The 19,134-nt window shown below is 42.2% G+C and overlaps 1 protein-coding gene across 1 annotated transcript in view; it reads left to right on the plus strand.

Annotated features, from left to right (window-relative positions):
* The window catches only part of LOC308296268 (uncharacterized protein), a gene marked incomplete at its 5' end in the record, with an annotated part of 284,682 nt that extends 274,385 nt beyond the window's left edge, over nucleotides 1-10,297 (plus strand). Inside the window, 4 exons of the mRNA XM_080739478.1 lie at nucleotides 9,559-9,615; nucleotides 9,709-9,765; nucleotides 9,974-10,033; nucleotides 10,183-10,297. Coding sequence (XP_080595604.1) covers nucleotides 9,559-9,615; nucleotides 9,709-9,765; nucleotides 9,974-10,033; nucleotides 10,183-10,187 — 179 coding nt within the window. The 3' untranslated portion in view covers nucleotides 10,188-10,297. The remainder of the gene's footprint in view (nucleotides 1-9,558; nucleotides 9,616-9,708; nucleotides 9,766-9,973; nucleotides 10,034-10,182) is intronic.
* Between the last annotated feature and the right edge of the window lie 8,837 nt (nucleotides 10,298-19,134).

Consider the following 19,134-nt stretch of genomic DNA (forward strand, 5'->3'; position numbering starts at 1 on the left):
CCAGCCGGTCCAGGCCGGCCATTAGGAAAAAATGCAAAATAAAATGTTGGCCTTCGTTCCATTTTGGGGGCTGGGCGGCCAACAAAGTAAATCGTCACTGTCGGACAGAAACCATCTCCAAGTTTAAAATTTGTACATTATTTTGCTTAGTAAAGCCCTGCTTCATCAGACAAGGCCGTCGCACAAAAGTAGTGAAAACAGCCGATCTACAAGCACACAACGCCTCGCACCGGTGCGAGGCGTTGTGTGCTTGTAGATCGGCTGTTTTCACTAGTTTAAATCATTATTAAAATGATAAATACAAAACAAACGGTTTTGGACATACACGTTTTCCACCCGACAACGACAAAATATAACTCATGTAATTGGCCTACTTGTCATGATCTGAAATGACAAATCTTTGAGTAGCAGCAGCGCTATAGAGAGAGATCTCTCTATAGTGTGCAATGAGGGCCTCTACAACTCTTTTTCCCGGGCTGAATCAGAGGCCCAGCACGTCCCTGACTGTAAGACTAGCAGGATCAAATAAAGTGCTTTCATCACAAAGTGAACTCCCACAAACTCTAAGTGAGTGACAGCTGTTTGCAAGAGGAACAAGATGAGATGAGGGAGGAGGGCAGTGCTGGGAGTGAGAGGAGGGACTGCTACATGTGGACAAAGTTCTTGTGTGGGTGTGTGAGTGTGCGTGTGCGTCCACAACACAAATAAAAGTGGAAGCATGTATTTGCTAAATAAAGTTGATTAACAATATCGCTCAGCTATCCTGTCTATTTTGGTCAAGCAACATTGATATTAATACAAAATTGATTGTTATTTGTTCTTATCAGGGCATACGAGCGGTGTGGAGCGCGAGCGGCATGGGTAGTGGAGCGGGGCTTTTTTTTGTTGAGCGTGAGCGAGCAGGTTTTAAAATGGGTCAATATGGAGCGAGGATTTTCCTCCGCTCCTTGGAGCGCCGACCCTCCTCGGCTCCTTGGAGCGCCGACCCTCCTCCGCTCCAAGCCGATCTTGTTGGGGCCGCGTGCCATAACATGAAACTCGCACGCTCAGAGCACCTGGTATCGCTGAGAGCACAGCAGTCAAAGAATTTGCAGTGCATGTCCGTCGTCCTTGTCATCCACACACAATGTTTATAACCTTGTGTGAGTTGTGTCAGTTAAGTTTTATCACCGTGGCTCATGTTACCGCAGGCAGTAGGCTCTTTGTGTTGGCATTGGGAACGCTAGTGGCAAAGGAGAGACACGCGTAAAAATAGGCATACTTTTATTTATTTTTCTGTTTTGGCTGTGATTGACAAACTGAGCGTAGTGCGGTGCGAGCGCGGAGCGAGCACGGAGTGAGAGATGTGCAAATCAGGGTGAGCAACGGAGCGGGGGGGGGGGGCGGAGCGGCAAGGTGGCCGACTGAACAGAGCGAATAGCAAGCGGGACAAGATCCCTCTGGAGCGCAGAGTGGCTTTTCTCCTCGCTCAGCTCCGCTCGTATGCCCTGGTTCTTATCAACTGTAGCTGTCTGTTGTTGGTGTAGTGTTAATTATAAATAATCAAAAGGCGGATAATTTGTTTGATATCGTTTCATCAAATGTTTTTCAGTGCTGAGCAGCTTGCTCTCCATTGGACACAGTCAAGGTGAATATTGTTTTAATGTATTTATTCACTTTACTTTTTCGACTCTGGTTATTTATACTTTTGAGTGTACATTCCAGTCAAATACTATTACTATTAAGTCAATAGTTAAAAAGGAAGGTACATTCCACTGATGTTGAAATCTACTCAGTGTAGCTTTCATCTAGTTATCCTCCAGTTGAGCCCACATACTTTCTCCAGGAATAGTCTGTTATAGTTTTAACAGTTCTTCATAATGTGAACAACAGATAAACCAAAGGCCATACTGAAGCTGACTAAACTGACACGTTCAAAAACTTGTTGTCGATAAAGTCTGAACAGGGAGGTCAGGATGTTATTAGACTCTTTTATCATTTTTAGTTCAGTTTAAAATAGAATAAAACTTCTAGACATACAGACAGTTCTACGTACAGTATAAGTGGTCATTTTATATACTAATTTATATTTCTTAATGTTAACAGTGGGCAGGTCTGTTGTGGTCCTGCAGCCCAATTGGTCTCACATATTCAAGGGAGAGAACATCACTCTCAAGTGTGAGATAGAGGGGAGAGGAGACACCGACTTATGAATGGAAGACAACCAGCTCATCATTCTCCAAACCAGAAAACCAAGCTGAATTCAGGATCCAGTCTGCCACCAGGTTTCACAGTGGAGACTACAGGTGTCAAAGCCATCCCAAAAATGACCTGCAGTCTTCAACAGGGTGGAGTGATGCTGTTACACTGACTGTGTCAGGTGTGTGTGTGTGTGTGTGTGTGTGTGTGTGTGTGTGTGTGTGTGTGTGTGTGTGTGTGTGTGTGTGTGTGTGTGTGTGTGTGTGTGTGTGTGTGTGAATACAGTATCACTTTTATAATAGGAAAGGGAATGTTGTGAATTTAAGAGGGAACTTCCAAGAATTTCATGAAACATCAATACAATATCTTCTATAGACATGGCAAATAGAAAACAATGTTTTTAACCCAGATAAATGCTCTTTCCAACAGACAAACCCAAGCCTGTTCTGAGTGTGTCTCCTCCATGGTTGAGTCCTGGAGCCTCAGTGACTCTGAGCTGTGAAGTTAAAGAATCATCTGCAGACTGGAGGTTCTACTGGTACAGAGCTGTTCCTAAACCATCACCCAACTCCTACACTTATGAGCTCTTACCTGGTAGCCTCCATGGGACTGTAGAAGGTTCCTACATCATTCATGGTCCTACAGGCACAGGAGGATATGTGTGTAAAGCTGGGAGAGGAGACCCAGTTTATTACACTGAGAACAGTGATCTTTTTTTTCTCTTTTTTACAGGACAGAACCAGACTAGAATCACTGACTGGTTCATTGTCTCACACTTTTTTGTTGTTGTATTGTTGAAATTCTTTTATTATGTCATTGTAACAGCTTTTGTTTGACCTCTCATCCTGTGTTGTGTTTTAGATCTTCATTCTTCAGCTTCTCTCACAGTGAGTTCTATCAGAACTCAGCACTTCACCTCTGAGCCTGTCTCACTGAGCTGTGGGGGAAAATCTACTGAGTGGATAATGAAGAGTTACACTGATAAATTGAAAGAGTTTTCATCTAGACTTAGAATGGCCAAATCTACGTGGACCAGAAGAGATAGTGGAGTGTACTGGTGTGAGTCTGGAATGGGAGAGTACAGCAATGCTGTCAACATCACAGTAACTAGTGAGTCGAGTCCATTTACTTCCTACTGTACTACACAATACTGCTGAATTCAATCAACTCATTAACCCTTTTTGTGCCTATCCCGGACAAGTTCGGCTTTATTTCAATCCAATCCAATGTTTTTTTTTTGCTATTTTACTTACCCTGAGCTGCTTGTAGAGATGTGGGTGGTCCTGGCTCGTCCTACGCTTTCCAACGAGTGATTCTAGATGGTCCGACGATTCATTCCATTGAAAATGGTTTAAAATAAAGTTTAGAGCCCCCCCCAAAAAAACTCAATCTATACTGTCGGCGGCACGACGTATTCCGGGGTGCCTATCCCGATCTAGTCCGGGATATTTAATAAAATGAATTAATTAATTGGAGGCCTCAACAAAGCCCCGGTCTAATTTTCCATCCATGCCCGGGGCCGCGACTCTGTTTACATCGGCCCGTAATCGGGCAACGCCGCCGCACCGTGCCGCCCACTCCAATACAAACTCACATCTTTAGAGACCTTTTTCTCTGAACTGTGTTCCCAGTGCAGCGACAAAGTTTTTTTGCGACTAAAATAGCTTCAGATCGGGCTTCTAAAAAATAAAGAAGCTAATACCTACAACTTCCTCCGGTCTTCATCCATAACAGTGGTTGCAGTGAAATCCCAAGCCACTACTGTCTGTGAAGCTAGAGCGAAGGCCTATACAGAAATGTCTGGCACTCTAGCGGTACCTTGTGGCACCTGGCATTAAATCAGTTAAAAGCAGGCTCATATATTTGTTGAGTGTGCATCCTAGTGGACTGTATATGACTTGTGAACTGTTTTCCAGCTGTTTCTAAACATTCTGTCCGTCTGGTGAGTCCTGTTCACCCTGTGACTGAGGGACATTCTGTCACTCTACAATGCAAACACAGAGCAGATATACCACTCTCCAACGTGCATTTTTATAGAAATGAAGAACTGGTCCGAGATAAAACAAATGGAGAGATGATCATACCTGCTGTATCTCAGTCTGATGAGGGATTCTACAAGTGTAAATATGCTGGAGGAGAATCACAACAGAGCTGGATGGCACTTAAATGTGAGTATAATGGTAACAATTTCCCATTATATTTATCATCACACTATCATTACCATTTTATTATCACTTTGTTTTTAACTTATCATTGTTTTTTTACTACTACTTGTTTACTCCTTTGCTTTACTACTACTTTAAAAAATAACTTTTCAGCTTAGTTTTCAAACTATTACACAAAAACACACCTGATAGTGGTCTCACAGGTTTACAACAGTTGATGAATACAATGTTTGCATACAGTAATGAGTTGTTATAGTAATAGTACTATCTCAAAGTTATTTTCATATTCATTGCTCCACCTTCAGTGAGTGGATCTGCTCCACCTTCAGTGAGTGTACCTGTGGAACAGAGTTCTCCAGTGGGGTTGATTGTAGGACTTGTTGTTGTGATTCTACTGACCATCCTGCTGCTCCTGCTGTGTCGATACAGAACATCTAAAGGTGAGAAACTCTCAATAAAGATTAGAAAATGAAACCTGAAATAAAACCTCACACAGTGAAAGTATCCTCCAGCATTGTGTTGTGCCACTAAACAGCCAACTCATTCCCAGGACTGTCTTACAGTGTAAAACACTATTTAACATGTTTGACTCTTTTTATTCCAGCTCCATGTTGTGTCAGGTATGTACAGCTCTGTTTCCACTGTCTGCTGATGACTCTCCTGCTTTGTGTCATCTGTGCTTGCACTAGCGCCTCCTACAGGTTGTTCAGGGTATCTGTTCAGCAGGGAAGGATAGAGTTCCTCTGAATGTGTTTCATCCTCCTGGTGAAACTCACTGTCTGGTTAAAACAACTGTCTGGTTAAAATAACTGTCTGGTTAAAATAACTGTCTGGTTAAAATAACTGTCTGGTTAAAATAACTGTCTGGATAAAATAACTGTCTGGTTAAAATAACTGTCTGGTTAAAATAACTGTCTGGTGACTCCTTGAGTTTTGGAGGAGACATGTGGTTGTCTATACACCTGTGTCATCTTCTTATTGAGATTTAGTTTTACAGGATTGCACTCATTTTGCCAGCAGTAAGTACTGTAGGCTAGTGCTTAAAGCTTGTAAAATATCACTTCAGCAATGGCAAACAGCAAACAAAAGCACTGGACTTTGATGAATGTGTTAAATGCCTGGGCGAGCACATTTGTTTTGTGTGTGTGTGTGTGTGTGTGTGTGTGTGTGTGTGTGTGTGTGTGTGTGTGTGTGTGTGTGTGTGTGTGTGTGTGTGTGTGTGTGTGTGTGTGGACACATGACATGAGGTGGTACATTCACTTCTCCTCCTAAATATTTATCTTGAAAGAGATCCACCAAGTCCCAGGGAACCAATCAGAACCCAGCAGCAGACCAGAGGACCAACCAGAGAGCAAGTCCAGATGATGGACACACCCCACTTCAGCATGGTCAGTCTTTCAACCAATCACAATCAATCATTCACAAATCAGCTGATCATTAGCCCCAAACACTAATATTTCTGCTTTAAAAACTTCAATCAATCAATATTTAATAACACATAATATGGTTTTACTTGAATCAAAAACAACAGGCAGAATATTTTCTGACTGACAACCAAGTCATCTGAACCACAGTAACATGAACTGAAATTAAGTCATCCAACCCCTCTCAAGCAACTGATAATTCTACACTAGCATACGCAAACTGTACTTTATGATAACACATAAAGCACAGCTCCTTCAAATAGGGAATTATGTGAATCAGTAATGTATATATGGATGTCTATGGTTCGGTATGTCTTTCAGATGAACCTGCAGCAGAGTCCAGTGATGCAACATATTCACAGATTGAACTCAAATTTATGGACAAGGAAAAGAAGGGTGAGCAAACACACACACACACACACACACACACACACACACACACACACACACACACACACACACACACACACACACACACACACACACACACAGCTCACACTGGCTGTGTATGAATGGGTTCATGTGTGTGTAATGTTGTCACTCATACACATGAGGAAATAACACAATGCATTGTGGGTGAGAGTCTGCAGAGTTATGAACTTCATAATGTAGTTCTATTATCACACTGTTCATCACATACAACCTACAGTAGGCTTTCTAACAGTGTACAGTCATTTGTAAACTCAATTCAACATGTACTGAATTGATCAAGTTCACCAGAAGGTGGCGCCTATGAAGCAATCAAAGGCTGTCAAGCACCTGAACACTACAGCAGCATTAATGCACCCTTTAAGTGCCTATCCCGAACTAGTTCGGGATATTCGGGATCAAAAACAATTTTTTATTTGCTATTTTACTTACCCCGAGCTGCTTGGAGCAACGTGGGTGGTCCCGGCTCGCCCAGCGCTCACCAACGAGAGACGCTAGATGCTCCGACGATTTATTCCATTGAAAATGGTTTAAAATAAAGTTTAGACCCCCCCAATGTTCACCCAATGTTCATTGTAGGCGGCGCGATGTATTCCAGGGTGCCTATCCCGAACTAGTCCGGGATATTTAATGAAATGAATAAAATGATAAGAGGCCTTCTGAAGCCTGGCCTGATTTTTCTAGCTACTAGCCGAAAGCTAGCAACCTCCCGGCCGGCCGTTATTTGCGAACGAAATCGCCAATCTCCGCCTAATCCAATGAAAGACCACATCTTTGAAGGCTTATATCCAGTGTTGTAGTGGGGGGGGGCACGCGTGGGCACGGCGTGCCCACACTTCTCTCACGTCGCGTGCACGCGCATTGACGCGCGTGCACAAGTGATGCGCGTGCCGGCAGGCTGGCTGCTGGTCCGTGTCATCAAGTACCTACAGTACCGCAGACAGAGTGCAGAAGCCAGGCAGAGCAGATCGTCCACTGATTGGTTGTAATATCGCCATGACAACCACCAACCAGCAAGCTGACTGTCCCTTCGGGCTATGGGATAAGACTCACTGACCAACCAACCAACCAACCACTACGCAGTGTCTGTGACTCTGTAGTTTACTTCTTCAAACTTTAAGCGGTTCGTAGCCTGCAGCAGTTTGTTTGTTTGTTTGTTGTGAATTTTTGTTACCTTGGATTATCTACCCAAGTATTATACCAGCACTGTCTGTACAACGGCAACATGGTGCTACGTGCTACACGTGAGTAAATAAACATGTCTTATTCTTATTGGAGGGCTGGTTAGGTAAGACATAATGCCTATATTAACTATTATATTAAGCCTAAAACGGTTCTGTTATGCCGCCGTGCATTAACCATGTGAATTGTGAAATATCTCTTGTGAAAAGTCTATAGGAAATATTGATATTATATTACAGTTCGTTCTGACCCAGCAATTGGTTGAAATAGGCTCGCCTGCCGTGCTGAAATGAGCATGATTGACACAGCAGATGGTAATAGAATATTTGAGAATGGATTAATGAATTGGAAATATCAGTTGTGCAGCTATTTTGCATGGTTTAGCTGATGATCTGGTCATCAAATTATTGGTTGAGTGAGAACCGCTGGTCTATATAAACTTGTTGCACTATAGCATTGACTGCTATGGTCACTTTTGATTTGGACACTGTACTATTTTAAGTTTAAAGTCATTCGATTGAAAGTTATTGCTCTACATGCGAGCATCTCGCTGCGGCCGTTTTGTTAGGCGACAGACAGGGAGTGCACAGAATGTTAGAGAGGCATGGGCTGAAGGGCCTTTTGGTGGACAATTCTGTTGATAAAGTTAAGGGCTCCAGCCCCCTTTGCTGTATGTGCGCACGTGCCTGGCGGCAGCGCATCACATTACAGACTGATCATTTCAATCCCACCGTTTCTTTGCAAAAACACATTTCTTTTAGAAAACATTTGTATTCTTCTTTCTCCTAGTTTTATTGTTTTTAATGTGTAAATATGGCACTTTATTATGGGGAAAAACGGGTGTATTTTCCTTTTTTAAATCGTTAAAATAGCGCATTTTTGAACACATTTCGTCACGCGATGCGCGTGCACATTGGCGCGCATGCACGAATGTGCGTGCACGCGCGTGCGTCGGTGCGTGCCCACACTTCCAAATTTAGCACTACAACACTGCTTATATCTCTGGATTGTGTCTTTAGGGAAGCGGTGCGAGGTTTATTTACGGCGAAATCGCCCAAAAATTATCTTTTAGATGACAAAATGGGAATAGCCATTCTGTTAGCATTATCATCCGGGACCTTTCCATGACGTGCATGAACGTGAGCACGTGAGGTCCTGGAAGGTGAGGTCCTGGAAGCTAAAGCGCTCGCCTATGAGAGATACCCTGGCATTCTATGGCCCCTAGAGGGCGCTGGCACTAAATGAGTTAATGATATGCTTACTTAAATGTGGATTTTAAAAGAGAGAGATTATATATTTTACTGAATTAGGTGGAGATGATTTGAGTCAGTAATGTATGGATGTCTATGGTTCTTTCTTTCAGATGAACCTGCAGCTGAGAACAAAATACACAAAATAGATAACATATGATTATAATATGAAGGTTATGGGTGTATTAGTGGTTGATTTGAACACAGAGCACATTATGTGGATACAAAAGGAGTTCCTTGTGTGTGATGTTGTCACTCATGCTCAATATACAATGTACACTTTGTAACTGCAGTCTGCATTTCACCTTCCTTTGTCATTGTTCACAACAGACATCATGTAGGTCTACTAACTACCACACTGTCCATCACATGAAGCCTACAGTAGGACAGTTGTCATGCTAACAGTTTGATTTTAAGAAAAGAAATTGTTAGGTTTGACGGACTCATAGAGATGAATGAGGTGGAGTTGATTTGAATTTGTAATACAATGTATGCATGGTTCTGTATTTCAGACGAGCCTGCAGCTGAGTCCAGTGATGCAACATATTCCCGACTTGAACTCAAATATATGAGCAAGGAAAATAAGGGTGAGCAAACAAGCCGCATGAAATGTATATGAATTATGATTAAGGTGGATGTGATGGACTGTATAGTAGCCTATTTGTTGATTTTGAACACAGCTCACTCTGAATGTATACAAGTGAAGTGGGTTCATGTAATGGTGTCAGTTTTACGCATGAAGATATTTATAGGCCTATACTGTACACAAACACGTGCATGCGCGCGTGTGCACACACACACACACACACACACACACACACACACACACACACACACACACACACACACACACACACACACTGTGACTTAATTCAATCAACTAAAGGTTGTAGATTGGTCTTACATAAATAATATTATAACTTGATATAGAACCAGATGTGACCTACGCCCAGGTTAACTACCAAAACAAACAGAAGAATAAGAAAGGTAGGTGTCTATGCACAATATGTTGTTAATTTAACAAACAGTTATAAACAGTTCATTCATCAATAATGCTCTAACTTGTGTGTTGTGTTGTAGAACCAGATGTGACCTACGCCCAGGTTAACCACCAAAACAAAGACCAGAATAAGAAAGGTAGGTGAAATGTATCTCTGCTAAATGACACATCACAATATGATAGCAGTTTATGCTCAATAATACATCTGTTGCATTGCAATGTAATGAGATACTAGCCTTGAAAAAACAGGCAGACCAGATTAAGAACAAACATACTGTGAATTCAAATATAATGTACCGGTATGTTAACATTTTCTGTGTAACTGTTTTCCATTCACTGAATCAGCAGCTCCAGAGAAAACTGAAGACACCATTTATTCTCAGGTCAAACCTGGAACATCCCTTGGTAGGATTATTTTCTTTCTTTCTTTCTTTCTTTCTTTCTTTCTTTCTTTCTTTCTTTCTTTCTTTCTTTCTTAAGACTGTCATCTTATTGAATGACAGTCAGTATATCTAGGTTTAAGTTTATAAAGTTATGAGGTTGTTTTGTTCCAGGATGATAATGAAGATGTCAGTAGAACATGGTGAAGACAAGACAACATGGAAGAAGCAGATTTGTATTTATATCCACACTGATATTACGAGTCCTACACACTGGATCTCATTTAAATCAATGTAACAGTGTTAAAGGCTCTGACATTTTGTCTTTCCCACACAATCATTTGAATATTTTCGATTTGGACTATCAGCCCTTCATTATAGAACGATATCTCACAAATACAATATGGATACTGCCCCATTGGCTAAACACAATGATATTATTTTGATACACTCACTGTCAGAAACTGCTCACACACAACTCGAACAACTTGAATATAGAGCAGAAATGACAGCTGTTCAGTGTAAATGTAATGTATATATTATTGTTACCTTGTGTGATGGAGAGAATTGGTGGTATTGGCCCTTGAGAATATGTATTTGTCAGGGTTGTTACTAGGAGAAATGATTGATGCTGTACAAAGGGATATTGTATGGGTAGTTTTCCTCTCAATCCTTTTTGATATTGTTGTTGGTAAAGAAATCATTCTGAGATTAGTCATAATGTGATGTAGCCTATAATTCATAGCTTAAGACTCTGATTATGTAGAATTGCCTTTCTGTAGGCGATGCATTTGATTCCATTATATATATATATATATATATATATATATATATATATATATATATATATATATATATATATATATATATTTTTTTTTTTTACCTGCATTACTTTTCATACATTCTACAATCTACGTTTGATAGCACATAGAGAGAGAGAGAGAGAGAGAGAGAGAGAGAGAGAGAGAGAGAGAGAGAGAGAGAGAGAGAGAGAATTTTTAATAATTGCCTCAGCTATTAAAGGAGCAGCTTTAGCAATTTGACATTTTTATGGAAATGATTCAGTTTTATTCTGCCTTTTACTATTAATAAAAACATATAAATAAAAGATGATTCCAAGACTGTATTCTATTACTTTCTGTAGTTGACTTGATTTAGGCCGAGTTATTTTCTTAAAACCAGTTGTTGTTTTCCGCTCCAACGCACGCATGTTCGTCTGTCTAATTGTCTATCAGTTTGTCTATCTGACTGAGCTAATCTCCAAACCACTGGAGTACAGTCACAGTGGCTCCTGGCAAATAAAGTGTTTTCATCACAAAGTGAAGTCGCACAAACTCTAAGTGTGACAGCTGTTTGCAAGAGGAACAAGATGAGATGAGGGAGGAGGGCAGCGCTGGGAGTGAGAGGAGGGGCTGCTACATGTGGACAAAGTGTGTGCGCGTGTGTGTGTGTGTGTGTGTGTGTGTGTGTGTGTGTGTGTGTGTGTGTGTGTGTGTGTGTGTGTGTGCCTTCCTGCCTGCATCATGCACGCATGTCTCTTCAGCTAATCTCGGAAACAGAGAGGTCGGTGTAGTTACTTTGAAACATGCACTGTTGAATGTTAAAAATGTCACTGTTAAAAAATAAATGTTCTAATATAATTCTATTGTACACCATCCTGCTGTGAGTCAACATGACCTGAAAGACCTACTGTATAAAACTAGCATCACATGACTATGTACAGTATTACTGTAGGTTTGACTTTACTTTTTTACTACATTCTTATTGTGATCATAGCGAATATTACAATTTATCCTTTGTCTTCTACACAACAGTGTAGCAACACAAGGCCTGTCACTGTCAGAACAAACCACAACAGGAACTACAGCCAACCACACGTCCTCTCAGGCTGTTGAAAATGAAGGGGGAAAAAAAGAAGAAGAAGAAGAGTAGGGGTGGTCACACGCACAGCATAGCCTACTTCAATATGCTCTATAGGTTCTCAAAGTGGGGTTTGGGGACCTTCAGGGGGTTCCAGGGAGTCCCCAGCTGAATTTGTTAATAGTCTATAGCATCACAATCTGTTTAACCAACCATTTAATACTTCCAAGTACACAACACGTCATGGTGCGATGAGTTTTGAGCTTGTAGATCTGCTTAGACATTAAACTACTAATCTGATGGGGGTCCTTGCCACAAAATCTTTTCAGATGGGGGTCCACAGCCTAATACCTATGAATGTAACATGGTCTATGGTCTAATAACTATTAACTGTGGTGGCAGAAATGTTATAAATCGCCATGTTTGGCCTGCAGTCAAACCCATTTGAAGATCTCTGTGCTAATTACAACTCAACTACAGCTGTCAATCCTCACAACTGAACTGTTTCCCCCATGCTTACTTCACTTTGTCAACGAACCTGAATTTCTGTTTGGATGTTGCCCTTATCTTTAGTACATGGCCTTATAAGACCATGTTAGAATAGCATCCCTGTTAGAATGGAATACAAGAACTGTCCGAGATTGGAGCAGGGGAGGCTTGTGCCCCATGAGGGCTGCGAGGAGAGGCCAGGACAAGAGGCCTGCTCCTCGTGATCTGTAATGCTGGGACTCTCAACACTCAACTCTTTGATTTTTAAATAAAACTTTGTCAATCCTTCATTCTTGTTGAACATTAATTATTTTGCATCACATTCTTAGTGAATATTGAAAACAAAGTTTTAAACTGTAGGTATAGTTGTGGATGTAATGAAGATAGAACAAGTGTAGCCTATGTCATATTTATCATGTCAAATGTCAGTGTTTTCTAGAGCAGTATCAGAGACAAGAACAGAGGTGTGTCTCCTCCCCGTCTGTCAGCTCTGCTGCCACCTGCTGGACACCTGCTGGACACCTGCTGCTGCTGCTGCTGCTGCTGCTGCTGCTGCTGCTTGTGTCTGATGGAGGATGGAGCTACACTGCTGGAACACTGCCTGTCTTTAAGACAATACAACTCTTTTATGTATATAGTAAATGTGATGTAATAATAGGTTTAATGTAATGTTTTGAGTAATATGAGAGGAGGAGGGAGGCTGGTGGTCGTGGTGTGTGTCTCTGTGGTCGACAGCATAAAGACCATCAGCTTGGACCAGCAGCTCTGTACAGTATTTGTTTACAGTTATGATTGGACAGCTGATAAAAAGAGTTCCACGTCATAACTATTATCAACTTTAAAGAGGACTTTGTTCTGCCAGAAAAGGAGCTCTGATCAGTGTCTTCAGAAAGAGGCCTGTTGGTCGAATTTTGGTCTCATAATGGTTTAATGTAAAAAGGCGGTGCCTGTTGTTTTTAAAGGAACATAGTCTGAACACTACTGTACCTCACTGTTTAGTCATCTACTTACTTTCACAGTCCACACACCTGCACTGTTTATTGGAGGTCACAGCTGTTAAGAACACAACACAGTACAAACTTAAAGCCGTCCTCTGAACTTCTGACTGATAAATACACATACACATGACAATCTAGGCAATCAAGATCTACAATCACCAGCCAACAAAACTATATGTTACACAACTGATCATTACACAAATATTATGCGTTTTCCCGATAACTTCCTTACAAGTGATTCTTCTTTTTTGTCTTATCAACAACAGCAGCCTGAACAACCAGAACACTGGGACCAAACAACCAGTCAATGTCACACGTCACAAGCAGCATGTGGGTGGAGTTCACACAAGACAACACCCTACATGTCATCTGAAGGTTTTTACATTGTCCCAATGTCCCCTGTGTCAATACTTGCACACCAATTCTGCAGCTTTCCACTTAAATGTAAAAACAACATTATCATTCTGCTTACCTTTACCCACATCCTACATGATGCTGTTGGCCTCGTGGCAGAGACATTAACATAGCCATAGTAATCATTAGAAAAAGGTGTGTGTGTCAGTGTGTGTGTGTTTGTGTGTGTGTGTGTGTGCGTGCGTGCGTGCGTGCGTGCGTGCGTGCATTCATAATTTCGCCCATGCAGGCCGAAGGCCTTTTCCCCCTCCTTTGTGTGTGCGTGCACATGCTCAGCTGATCTCAGAAACAGAGTGTGGTGTAGTTAAGTTCATGCAGTGACTACATTGTAGCCACTGCACCTGCAACAGTGCAGCATTTCACTATTAAAACATAAATAAAGTGTCTGCACCATCCTGCTACTAGACATGACCTGAAAGAGCCAACAAACCACCTGACAACATGACTCCCCTGGACTTCCATCCAACCATTCTACAATACTGTTTGTTATATTACTGTTTGACTTTACTCGTTTACTACATTCTATAGATACTAAGCTTGTTCTATTTGTCTTCTAAACAACAGTGTAGCAACACAAGGCCAGACAGAGGAGAGATGCTCAAACCACAACAGGAAGCACATCCAACCACACGTCCTCTCAGCCTGTGTTCACATGAACCGCCTTCTATCGTCTGCAGAGCGTGTGAGGGTTAGAGGCGAATGCTCAACTGACATGAGTTAAATGAAATGAGTTAACATAGTTAACATTTAATCAATTTAACCCTATATAGATCGCCTATTTGAAAGCTCACACCGTGTCACATTTTGATGCATTGTGAGCTTGTACATAGATTAATTGTATAATCGATCTAAGATTTAAACCTTTTGTAATAGGCCTATTCTTGAAACATTGTAACAAGTGTGTGCATTCTGTTTGTATTCATGTGTGAATGATCATGGAGTGGCACCCTGTATGGTATGGTATGGTATGGTATGGTATGGTATGGTATGGTATGGTATGGTATGGGTTTATTGCTTAGTCCCCGAAGGGAAACATGTTTTGCCACCAGAGCGAATACAAATACACAAGATCAATGACAACATATAACAAACATACAAATACACAACAAGTAACAATAACAGACTTTACAAATGACATGACACCCTCCCAAAAAAAAGCTAGCGGTGTACGTTAACGTTAAGGAATCTAACAGCAGCAGGAACAAAGGATTTCTTCATTCGCTCAGTAGATATTATATTTATAGGCATCAAGAACCTGTTGCTAAACTTGCTACGCAGATCCTTAAATACCTTATAGAGAGGATGGCCTTCGAAGGAAAGAATAGTGTTCAATTTGGTCCTCATTTGCTTGGCTATAGTGATATCCAAAGTATCCTGAGGGAGGCCAATCACCAGCCTTTTTAATCAATTTATTGATTCGGTTTTTATCATCAACCGTGATGCTGCCCCCCCAGCAGAGCACAGCATAAAAGAGGACACTAGCAAGGATACCTTGGTAGAATACATGAAGGAGTGGCCTACTGATCTCAAAAGATCTGAGCTTTCTCAAGTGGAAAAGTCTAGACTGAGCTATCTTGAACACAGCATCTGTGTTCATCTTCCAGTCCAGCTTTCTGTCCAAGTGGACACCAAGATACTTGTAGGACTGAACTATTTCTACCTCCTGCCCTTTGATGATGACAGGTGAGATAGGTAACTTCTTTTTACAAAAGTTAACAACAAGCCCTTTGGTCTTTTCTACATTAAGCAGTAGAAAGTTATCATCGCACCAGCGAACAAATAGGTCAATGTCCTTTTTATAGGCCCGGTCGTCATCCTTGTTGATGAGACCGATTAGAACAGTGTCATCAGAGAATTTCTGCATGTGACACTTTGCCTCACTATGCCTACAATCTGCAGTATAGAGGACAAATAAAAAAGGAGCTAAAACGGTTCCCTGAGGGGCTCCAGTTTTTGTCCAGATGACATCAGATACAGCATCATCTAGCTTAACAAACTGAGGTCGAGGCACTAGATATTTCATGCACCAGGTAATGGTTGAATTATGCAGTTTATACTGCCTCAATTTATTAGCTAGGATATGTGGCTGTATAGTGTTGAAGGCACTAGAAAAATCAAAAAACATTACCCTAACAGAACTGGCAGTTGATTGAAGGTGAGTGTACATGTGATGTAACATAACAATCAGTGCATCATCAACACCTACCCGCTTCCTGTATGCAAATTGCAAGGGGTCTAAATAAGGAGCCACCTGCTCTCTAAGGTGGCCCAACACAACCCTTTCAAAACACTTCATGATGTGGCATGTTATAGCAATAGGTCTCATGTTAGTGAGGCTATTACGTACATTGTTCTTTTTAGGAATAGGAACAAGACATGACGTTAACCACATAGCAGGAAGAGCTGGTAAAGACAGTGACAGAGAGAACAGTGAATGAAAGACCTGACACAACTGATCAGCACAGACCTTAAAGGTACGAGGGTCGATACCATCAGGCCCAGGTCCCTTGTTCACCTTAATGCTCTTAAACACCTTGCGAACTTCATCGATAGTTATAACAATAGGGGGACAGCTGTCCTCAGAACTAGGCTGAGCTAGGGAGGAGAGGATATTCGCCTGCTCAGAAGAGAAATCAAATGTATCAAACCTAGCAAAAAATGTATTTGCCTCATTAACATCAATCCCAGAGCCCGGACAACTGGACGTGTTGGTCCAGTCCGTGATTGTTTTAATGCCTTTCCAGAGGCCCCTAGTATTGGTGTTAGACATTTGTCTTTCTACCTTTTCTTTATATTTGAGCTTTGCCTGTCTTATTTTAGCTTTAAGCTCCTTGTTAGCCTGTTTGAACAGGTCATTATCCCCACTGAGGAATGCCCTCTTCTTTTGGTTAATAGCAGCTTTAACCTCCCTTGTCAACCAGGGTTTGTCATTAGGAAATATCTTAATCTTTTTACAGGGGATGGCATCATCTACACAGAAATTAATATAAGCAGTAACTCTGTCAACTTTACTGTCCAGGTCCAGCTCATCATCATCTAAAAAGATGGACCAGTCAGTGCATTCAAAGCTTGCTTGGAGTTTATTACAAGCTTCATCAGACCACACGCGCACAGTTTTAGACTTAATAGGCTGTCTCCGGATAATGGGAGAATAGCAAGGCGTCACTGCCAACATATTGTGGTCAGATTGTCCAAGAGCAGACAGCTTCTTCACAACGTAGCTCTTCTTAACGTTCGTGTAGAACAGATCAAGTGTCCGATCACCCCGTGTGGGGCACTTCACAAACTGCTTAAAGGACGGCAGAGTGGCGGTCAGAGAACAATGATTAAAATCTCCATTTATTATCACAAGCGCGTCTGGCGAGGCGCGCTGCAGGTCTTGTGTGATACTGGAGATTGACTCAGCAGCCAGCTTCGCATTGGCGTGTGGTGGGACGTACACAACCAGCACGATAACATGACTAATCTCCCTCAGGAGATAATACGGGCGGTAGCTCACAGCGAGCAGCTCAACGTTCGAGTCACAAACGTTCTCCTTCACCGTAATATGGTCAGGATGACACCACTCGTCATTAGAGTACATGCAGACGCCCCCACCTTGTTTCAAGCCTGTCCGTTCCAGGTCTCTGTCCATCCGACGTAAGGAGAAGCCGTCCATATCCACATGAGACTCGGGGATCTTGTCCGAGAGCCAACTCTCCGTGAAACACAGCAAGCTGGACTGTCGAAATAAGCGATCAAACTTCAGGAGCGCTGACAGCTCGTCCGTTTTATTCACTATCGACTGGACGTTGCCCATTATGACCGACGGCAACACCGGTAGAAAGCCCCGCTGTCTCTTCCTGGTCCGAGACCCTCTGCAGCCCCTCTTTCTACTCCCATGGTGGCGTAGAGGAACCGATGGGTCGAGGTCGGGCGGAACACAGCCGAGTCCACCCGGTGACGGGGGCCGAAGCTGGAGCAGCTCCAGCCGGCTATAGGTGATGATATGTGGGGCTGATCCACTGGCGTGTAGTGCTTGGGCGGCTCTCCATAAAAGTATCGCCAAAAAGCACACAAAACACACCAGAACACGAAAAAGACCAGCCATGGTCAAGGCCACAGAGATAACACACGTTTGTAGCCCTGGGTTGAGAGTTGTCACAAACTATAAACATGTAAAAACAAACAAAAACGAGACATTCAGACGCTCCGGTGGCAGAGTCGCACGCTCATGGGGCGGCGCCAAAACCAGGCCAGGCCAGCAGTGAGAGCAGCTGTCTGTCTCGTCATGCAACATAACATATATCTATAGTATTTCATGCAACATGGCTTAGACCTGCAGTGAGCACATCTTTGTGTCAGCCTCTCAGGGGTAGAGTGGCCGGTAGAGCGGCCGGGTAGGGACCATGAGGTTCCCAGTTTGATCCCGGGCTCCCCCAGAGTTAGTGTCGTCAAACTGTGTTTGAGCAAGACACTGAACCCCTAATTGCTCCTGATGTGCAGGTTAGCATGGTTTCTTCCACCATCAGTGTGTGTGAATGATGGGTGCGCACAATCTATGCACCAAAATAAATGCACCATTTACCATTTATGTAACATAAAATATATCTATTAGTATTTCATGCATAATAGCCTAAGACAACATGTATTTAGAACTGCAGTGAATGCACACATCTTTGTCTCAGCCTCTCCTCCAAAAAATAGGAATTTAGATAAGATCTGCTATTTAATAATGAAGAAGTTGGACAGAAATATGCTGAGCAAAAGTGTAACATCTTGCCCAACCCCCCGACTCTCCCTCTCCCTCCCTCCCTCCCTCCCTCTCTCTCTCTCTCTCTCTCTCTCTCTCTCTCTCTCTCTCTCTCTCTCTCTCTCTCTCTCTCTCTCTCTCTCTCTCTCTCTCAGCAGTATCTATCAGTTCAGTATGAGTAGGAAGTATAAAAAAGGTTTTTCAGAAGTCATTCATCACAGGACAGGATGGGTCACATCTGGTTCTGTGTTCTCATCTGTGAGTATACATCACTATTATTGTTTGTAGATCTATTGAACTACGTATTTGACCCATTTTAATGATGTCTGTACTAGGGATATTTCACATTAAAAGTATCTACTCAGGCTTTTGGGAGCACCCCGAGCTGTTTTTAAATTGCTCGATTCAGTGTTAAGATATATAATAAAAAAACAAAATTAATTAATTAATTAAAGCTATACTGTGTAAGATGCTCAACTAGTGGTCAGTAGCCCTATAGCAAACCGCGGTCGCGTTCGCGTCTTTCGCCCGTTTTTCATACCTTCACACCCCCGCGTCTGCCTCCACAACGCCGAGAGCTATCTTTAGAGGGGTCCCTGGTTCCTGTGCGTTCAGGCATTCCGGAGAAACGGA

The sequence above is a fragment of the Nannobrachium achirus genome (genome assembly GCF_963921795.1).
Source record: "Nannobrachium achirus genome assembly, chromosome: 2".
Classification (NCBI taxonomy): domain Eukaryota; kingdom Metazoa; phylum Chordata; class Actinopteri; order Myctophiformes; family Myctophidae; genus Nannobrachium; species Nannobrachium achirus.